Here is an 8,565-nt window from a genome sequence, read left to right on the forward strand (position 1 = left end):
CACCTATGAGCTGTAACAAGACCAGAAACACCTCCAATCTCCAGTGTTTTCTAAAGGTCAATTCCTAGTTTTACAGGCATTCTCCTTCAATAGGCCACTTTCTTTCTCGGAATGTGTTCCTGTGGCTGAACCTGTTAATTTGACAGCAATCAGATACCTCATCTCTAAAGCATCCAGATGCATAATTCCTGGAAGGGTCCTTTGCTCTCACCTGTTTGTAGATGGGACAGGATTGCTGGATATTAATTCTCAAAGAGACAAGAGACAGCTATAAGAATGGCCCAGGTGACAATTGTTTCAATAGTTTCCAGCCTTGCTGTCAGCTGACACATTCCTTCTTCCAGATAATATCTGATGCACTCAGATGTTTCTGGAGCTGTGCCCCCAGAGGATGTGTGGCAAGAATGACAGTAAGCTTTTTGCTCCTCTTCTTTCATACCAATCCTGCAAGGAAGTTGCTATAGGAGGATTTGTTAATTTTTCTTGAGCATTAATAAGAAACCTGCACAATAACTTTCAATCCTTCTTTCCCTGCAATGTTACAAACCTCTTCAGTGTCGGGCCAAGATGAGCAGGACTCTGCACTTGCAGGTGTGATATGGAGGTGGCTTCACATGCGTGGGGAGGCAGGAAAACTCCTTCCTGCTGCCTCACAGCTGGCAGTGCGTCCTGTACAGGGGAGCACCAGCATTGAAGGGCTGGAGCGATGGAAGAGGCTCTGATGCCGTTTCAGCTCTAAAGATCAGGGCTTGACGGCGTTGGTACCTAAAAGGATCATTAAGTAGTTGCAAATGACCTTAATACTTTAAAGAGGACTTAATCAAGCAGAGCTGGGATGTCTTGACAATCTGATAACTGCAGCGTACAATTCAGAGAATGCAGGGCCAGGGATGTGTGACTGGCCTTTGGGACTGATTGCTCTGAAACAGCTCTGCTTTTTCTTTTTGAAGAGAAGTTTAAATTACCAGGCCTTTCAAAAATAACTGTTTATCTTTCACAGGAACCTTGAAAATCATCTCATTTATCACACACTTAAATCAGGGCAGATTTCCTGTAATTCATCCTTAATCCACAGCTGAACGAAATTCTCTTCTATCAAGGAATGCCAAAACTACTGGTGTTAACTTGGTGCCTTCCAGTTATCCATGTCAAAAGGTGTTAATTCGTGTAGGAAGGTTAACTCAAGCTGCTTGTATTTTTGTCGTTGTTTCCATGGGACTTAGATCAGTTTACAGGTAGTGTATTTAAGCAACAAAAATAGCTAGAAAAAAAAAAAAAAAGTTATTTAAAGTTAGTTGTATACACAGATAAATAGTTTCATTTTACATAATTAAGAATAAACTCATCAAGGGTTGCCCTGTTTGAAAACAAACTAAAATTTGATACCAAAGGTACTGTGATGGTTTGAAAGAACTGCAAAGTTAAACTGTCTGTAAACAAAGTTAAATTAACAGCTGCGGTAATTTTACCCCAAAGCAAAAAAGGTAAAGGTCGCACACCATGGAAAGACCAAAGCTGGTGTAAAGGCTTTTATTCTCCGTATTCAAAAATGTTAGTTACATTACCGTCTTCCAGTCTGATATCTTCTTCAATTTCATGATCCCAAACAATAGGACAAAGCAAGACAAATATATACCAATACATATGTACCTAATGGCAGACCACCTTTAAAAATTGCTAATACTTCTTTTCACTGAAAACTTGCTTTCACATGCAGTCAGTTTAAAAATCAACATCTGAAATATTTGGTTTTAGCAATTACAAATAATAAAAAATTCCTATTTCACATGCACTGCCAGACTGAAAAATTAAAATCTAAAGTGTTTGGTTCTAACAACAAATAAAAATAAATTAAAAAAAAAATAAAAAGAAAGAAAAGTCTTAACTCTGAATCATGGAAAGTATCATTTTGAATCTCGTTTGGTTTGCTCAAGCCAGAGGAGCACTTCAAGGTCTTCCTGATTGTCTTGATGACACAACTTACTTTTCTGGGACTTCCATGGATTTACATGAGGGAGCTGGTAGTCAGTGTAGTTCTGGAGAGAGTAATTTAATAGCAATATAGCACTTTCAGCGCTCTCCCCATTCAGTTTTCATCAGTTTCCTTCTCTACATTTCCTTTTTCCTGTTGGTAATAAACAGCTTGAGTTTTTCCATAGTGAGGATCACAGGCTGGCGTGATGCCGAGGAAGAAGCTGCCATGTTTGCTGCAAACACTCTAGGGCACATAGCTGAGAGGATGAGGAAGAGTCAAATAAATTACACTAGATACCACTTTCACTGACTCCATGACATCTCTGCCTGAAGATGGACATCCACAGGGTGAGGGTAGAAACAGCCTTGGCTTCCCACAGCAGACAAGACCTAAGTGTGATATGTGCTACCTCTGGTTTAAAACTAGCATATTTTATTTTATTTTATTTTATTTTATTTTATGATACTGCTGTGATTCTCTTATTCATATTTACTGATAACACATCAGCCACAAAACTTCCTGGTTTCTCCTGCATACTTTATGGTCATTCTGAAGACTCATGGCCCATGGCTGCCACACTGATCCAGCTGGGTGGAAGCTGCAGTGCTGGGTCCTGCCCATCTTCAACAGGAGGTGTATTTCAGTCTCTGTTTTTCACCACAGTAAACAGACAAGGACAGTGGCCCTCCCAGATGTCTGCATTTCTCCCCTGTGCTGGGGAGGTCCACTGAGCAAGTACTCATTAGCACAGCATATGAGTGTCTCTGAGCCTGGAGGAGGGGGGTAGGAAGATGTTATTAATTTAGTCAGTGCTGTGCAGCTTGCAGAAACACTGTCAGATTCTGCCTACACATATCTCACCTCCTATTGTTAAAGAAATTACAGCTGCTGAAAGAGATGAAAAAGTAACTCATTTATTTTCTGGCTTTCATAGTAATAAAGCAAATCTGATTTTCCTTGACGCTGTAGTTATGTCTCTGCTTTTCAGACTGGGGTCTTTTGGGGTAGCAGTGGGGACATGATTCTCTGCATAGATGCTATCAGTGAAAGTGATAAGTAATAGCTAGCCTATTTTAGTGTCTCTTACTGCACTGACCACATTTGTTTGGGTATATCACTTATTCAAGGACTTAGGACTTTCCAAGACTCATTAGTATCTAGTAAGTGCTTTCCTGTTTCTCACTTGTGAAAGGTCAGAAGCCTGCAAAGCTGTGGAGAGGTCGAGCAAAACTTTCAGCAGAAATTTCTGAAGATAGCTGTGAGTTCACAGACACCTGGAATGGTATGGGTTGGAAGGGACCTTAAGGATCATTTAGTCTCAATCCCCTGCCACGGGCAGGGAGACTTTTCATGAGATCAAGTTTTTCAAAGCCCCATCCAATCTGAACTTGAACAGTTCCAGGGATAAGGCAGCTAGAACTACAACTTCTCTGAGCTACCTGTTGCAGTGTCTCGCCACACTCAAAGTGAAGAATTTCCTCCTGATCGCTAATCTAGACCTACTCTCAGTTTAAAGCTATTTACCCTCATCTCCACATCCCCCTGTCAAAAGTCTCTCTCCTGATTTCTTATAGGCTCTTGTTAGTTACTGGAAGGTGTTGTAAGTTCTCTTCTCCAGCCTCAACTACCCAAATTCTTTCAGCCTTTCCTCACAGCAGAGGTGCTCCAGCCCTCTGATCATCTTCACGGCCTCCTCTGGACTCGCTCTGGCTGGTCCATGTTTTTTCTCATGTTGGATGCCCCAGAGCTGGAGCCAGTACAGTGTTCATGGTGACCCTATGACTATCAGACAGCTTATTGTCCTCTGAAAAAGAATTTGCAGATATCTCCTGAGAACAAAACATGCAGTAGGTGGCACAGGCACACAGCACATTATGTGTCAGGGGTTTCCAGCAGGGGAGTGCAAGAGCTTTTCCCACCACCTCTACTTCTCTCTCACGTTTTGCTTTCATTTCTGCTTTTCACAGGTTCCCACCCTGCCATCACGCATACATTCCACCTGGGGTCCCAGCTCAGTCCCCTCCCATTTCCTACTGATCACTAAACCCTTCCATATCAAAACAATCACACTGACTCTGCTGTCACTGTCATCTTAGTGTTATACTTGTGCATTTATTCTTTCTGTATAACAGCTATTTTGTCAAAATGTCCCTTTTACTGGAAATTGATACTTACTGATTTCACACCTTGCCTCTGTTCTTTTTTTATCTGGGGTTGGACATAAGAAATCAGAGCAAAATATATTTTTTTTCATCTACACTAAAACTGCCTCATAAGATCCATGCTGGTGCACCTCAGAGTTGGCTCCTCAACAAAAAATGAACTCACAGTTTGCACAAGTCTGGAGAAATCATGTAGAATATTTTAAAGACTGTTTCCTCTGAAGGCTGTATTGTTTCAATACCACATTTCTCCCAGTCTTCCCTTCCTGTTTTTCCATTCTTGTGAACACAGGGTATTTTAAGAGTCCATCTGCTCGTGTTACTTATTCCTCTCCACTTTAAGTCATAATCCTTTGTGATATTACATTTAATTACTCTGTCTGTGATTCTATTGCAACCATGAATGGGATCATGATTTTCAACCCTATCTGTACTGGAGTAATTTCAAAATATTTCACCTATTACCAGCTCCATCTGAACTTTGATGGCTTTTACAATTTTGAGGACATTTATTGTGTGTCTGGCGAAACTGACGCTATTCCTAAATAGACAGGTGCCCATATTGCATTTTACACTAGTTGTAACTAGAGTAATTTGGATCTTGCACCTTTCTGGCCTGCCTTTAGTCATGTTACTTCCATTTACAGCAAGGTGTGTTATGGGCAGAGTAATATGCGATATTATTTTTAAAAAGCACATAGTATTTTAAGCCATTTCTGAGCAAAGGTATGGATATACCGCTCAGTAGGTGAAGCGTCTACACCATGCCTATGCCACGGCTCTTGTTTTGTCACCCTCTCTGCGTAAAACTGTCCTTCCTTTAACCAACAGGACACGGGACGGAAGATGGGCTGAGGTTCCTTGCGACCCTTTGCTCTGTGAGGACTGTGATGTTTGCACACACCCTGCTTGGCGAAACGCTCTTCATCACACACGATCGGAAAGAGCAAAACGAGTGGGTTTTTTTGTTTTGTTTTGTTTTGGATTGGTGTGCTTTGGATGGGTTTGGTTGTGTTTTTTGGGGGTGGCGGTGCCGCGCAGGGCGCGGTGGGCCCGGGGGTCGCGGCCGCCGCAGGTGGCGCGGCGGGGGCGCGCTCCCAGCGCCGGCGGCTCCCGCCGCGGCACGGACCGGGGTCCCTGCGCCCGGGGGCAGCCCCGCGCTCCGCACCGCAACCCCCAGGGCTTGTGCTCGCGTGTGATCAGCAAAATGCTGGGAAGCGGGGAATAAATACACATACAGGCACAGAACATCCCAGCGGGCTGCCCGCGGTGGGAACGGGAGAGCCGCCTGGCAGCGTTTAGGGGGGCACACCGGGTGTCCCTCCACCTCCCGCGAGTGCGGAGGGCAGCGTGGGGATGTGGTGGCAGGATGCACGGGGCGTAGCTCGTCGGACGCCGGCGGCTGCCCCGGGGGACGGGAGAATAGCAGGTGCGGGAGCTGCGGGAGGGGATCGGCGACGCCCGGGAGGGTCGCCGGCAGCTGAAGGTTCGTCGGAGACGGGGTCCCCGCCGCGATGGGGAACGGGAATAGGAGGAAGCGCCCCGTCGCAGCTCTGCAGCCGCAGCAGCTCAGCGTCCCTCGGGGATGACCGAAAGGAGGGAGGTCACCGTGGGGCGAGAGGAGGTGGTCAGAGTGGGGGCGGCACAAGCCGGGGCGGGGGCACGCGCGGGGACCGCCAAAGGGAGAGTGGCTGCAAGGTGACCCCCGTGGGGCTCTGCCTCCGCCCCCTCCCGGTTTAATCCTCTGCAGACGCCGGCAGAGGCGGGATAATCAAGCGGCGACCGGGTTGGGGGTGCCCCAGCTACACACGCTCCTTTGTGCCGGTAGCCCGCGCCTCCCCCGCTGCCCCTCTGCCACCGCTCTGCGCTGCGGGACCAGTTCGCCCGAAGGTGCTGGAGCCTCACCCAGGGGAGCGAGGGGCGGGTGAAGCCCCTTCCTCGCCGCCGCCATCGGGGTTACCGCGCTCTCCCTTGCGAGAACGCCAGCGGGAGGAGGGGAGCGGCGAGGAGCTGCCTTTAATCCCTACTAGTAATTTTTTTTTTTTTTTTTTTTTACTATGTTTACTTCCGACCTCTCCGTGCGCGGCTCGTAGTAAAAGACAACAACAAAAAAAATAGTAAAATAAATAAAAAGGGCCACGGAGCGCGGCATCGCTTCTCGCGGCGCAGCTCTCTCTCTCCCGGCCGGCGGAGGCGGGGGCAAAGCGCGGCCGCGGATCTCTGCGCAGCGAGGAGCGCAGGGGCGCGCAGCGGCGCGGCCAGCCCCTCGCAGCGCGCCCTCCCGCGGCCGAGCGCGGAGCCTCTGCCGGGGGCGGGCGGGAGCACGGCGGGGCCCCGCGGTGCCGCCCCCGCCACCGCTCCCCCGCCCCTCGCCGGCGCTTTAAAGGAGGAAAGCAACTAAACTTCTATTGTACCGGCCAGCGCGCCGCGCCGCCCCGGACCAGCGAGAGACCGCGCCGGGAGGCGGCTGCTCCGCCGCTCCGTGGGGTTTATCAAACCGTGGTGGGAGGAAGAGACCTACATTCTCCCGGCGTTTTGTCTATTTTTTTTTTTTTTTAATTTTTCCCTCGTCCTTTCTGGCGGTTCTTTTTATCATCTATCCATTTTCCCTTCGTTGTTTCCGCACCGCCTGCAATAATCGCCTCGCTACGTCTCGCAGCTGGCGCGTTGGAGAAGCCGGTGAGTTGCGGGGCTCTTCGCTTCGCTTCCCATCACTCGATTCCCGCGGTTGTGGCGTTTGGATTGACACGGGCTGGTGACACCCGGGCTTCTGGCAGGGCTGCGCTCCGCGGACGTGGATACCGACGGTCCCTCCCGATGGACTCTCTCCTCTGCTGGGGCTCCGGCGTTCCCATCCTTTTTCTTGCGCTCGGATTTTAATTTAATTTTTTGGGGGGGAGGGGAGCATTAGCTTCTCGCGTATACGCGGGCAGCGTATGATTGCTACATATATTGCTTATATGTATATATATATATACACATATATATAATATGACAAGATTTGGCAAAGTTTGCCAAGGTCGCTGCTTGTCCCCGCGCAGTGCCAGCACGCCCAGGTGGGTGGCGGAGGAACAGCCCGGCTCCCGGCTGAAGCCGCCGGGTGCTCGGTGCCCCTTCCCACCGGGACGCGGGATAGGGATGGCGCTACGGTCCCGGGAGGGAAGGAGCTCCATGCCCCGTGTGAGCGGCGGCGGCAGGGAGCTGAGCTGAGCCCGGGCGGCCGGGCTGCCGCAGCCCCTCCGGGGGAGCGGGGAGGGTGGTCCGGGGGCTGACAACCGACCCCTCGGTAGGTCAGGTCGCGCCTCTCCATTGTTCCGCCGCGCTTAGAACGGGGTGAAGGAGGGTCGTGGGGGTTTTTTGGGATTTTTTTTTTAATTACTAAAATTATTACAATTTAAATTTTTTTTTTTTTTTTTTACTACACGCGACTGCGCATTTCCCTGCCGGCACGGTGCGAGGAGCCGGGAGGGAGCGCTGCGCGCCGGGGGGCCGGTAGCTCCACCGAAGCCGGGGGGAGCCGACCCCCACGGCTCACCCGGGTGCCCCTCTACCCCCTTCCTCCCGCAGGCACCAGCCTCCGCGATGCCGCTCAGCGCCGGCTTCTCCAGCAAGAACTACGACTACGATTACGACTCTGTGCAGCCCTACTTCTACTTCGAGGAGGAGGAAGAGAACTTCTACCTGGCGGCGCAGCAGCGGGGCAGCGAGCTGCAGCCCCCCGCCCCGTCCGAGGACATATGGAAGAAGTTTGAGCTGCTGCCCACGCCGCCCCTCTCCCCCAGCCGCCGCTCCAGCCTGGCCGCCGCCTCCTGCTTCCCCTCCACCGCTGACCAGCTGGAGATTGTGACCGAGCTCCTCGGGGGGGACATGGTCAACCAGAGCTTCATCTGCGACCCGGACGACGAGACCGTCAAGTCCATCATCATCCAGGACTGCATGTGGAGCGGCTTCTCCGCCGCCGCTAAGCTGGAGAAGGTGGTCTCGGAGAAGCTGGCGTCCTACCAGGCAGCCCGCCGAGAGGGGGGCCCCGCCGCCCGCCCCGGACCGCCGCCCGCCGCGCCGCCAGCACCGCCACCCGGGCTGGCCGCGTCCCCCGCCGCCTCCGCCAGCCTCTACCTGCACGACCTGGGCGCCGCCGCCGCCGACTGCATCGACCCCTCGGTGGTGTTTCCCTACCCGCTGAGCGAGCGGGCCCCGCGGGCCGCGCCGCCCGGCGCCAGCCCCGCGTCCCTGCTGGGCGACGACACGCCGCCCACGACCAGCAGCGACTCGGGTGAGTGGGACCCACGCGTGCTCCGGGAGGGCGTGGGAACCCGCGCGGCGCCAGGGGATCCCGGGGCGCAGCTGGAAGGCAGCACACCCCCGCCTCGCTTCTCAGCCCCATTTTGCTCCCCTCCCCGCGTGCGATTTTTTTTTTTTTTTTTTTTT

The 8,565-nt window shown here is 51.3% G+C and overlaps 1 protein-coding gene across 1 annotated transcript in view; it reads left to right on the forward strand.

Annotated features, from left to right (window-relative positions):
* Nucleotides 1-6,532: 6,532 nt before the first annotated feature.
* The window catches only part of MYC (MYC proto-oncogene, bHLH transcription factor), a 4,080-nt gene continuing 2,047 nt past the window's right edge, over nucleotides 6,533-8,565 (forward strand). The window contains exons 1-2 of the mRNA XM_041488101.1: nucleotides 6,533-6,816; nucleotides 7,705-8,410. Of these exons, the coding sequence (XP_041344035.1) occupies nucleotides 7,720-8,410 (691 nt within the window). The 5' untranslated portion in view covers nucleotides 6,533-6,816; nucleotides 7,705-7,719. The remainder of the gene's footprint in view (nucleotides 6,817-7,704; nucleotides 8,411-8,565) is intronic.

The sequence above is a fragment of the Pyrgilauda ruficollis genome, unplaced genomic scaffold, assembly GCF_017590135.1.
Source record: "Pyrgilauda ruficollis isolate IOZ18807 unplaced genomic scaffold, ASM1759013v1 scaffold87, whole genome shotgun sequence".
Taxonomy (NCBI): Eukaryota; Metazoa; Chordata; class Aves; order Passeriformes; family Passeridae; genus Pyrgilauda; species Pyrgilauda ruficollis.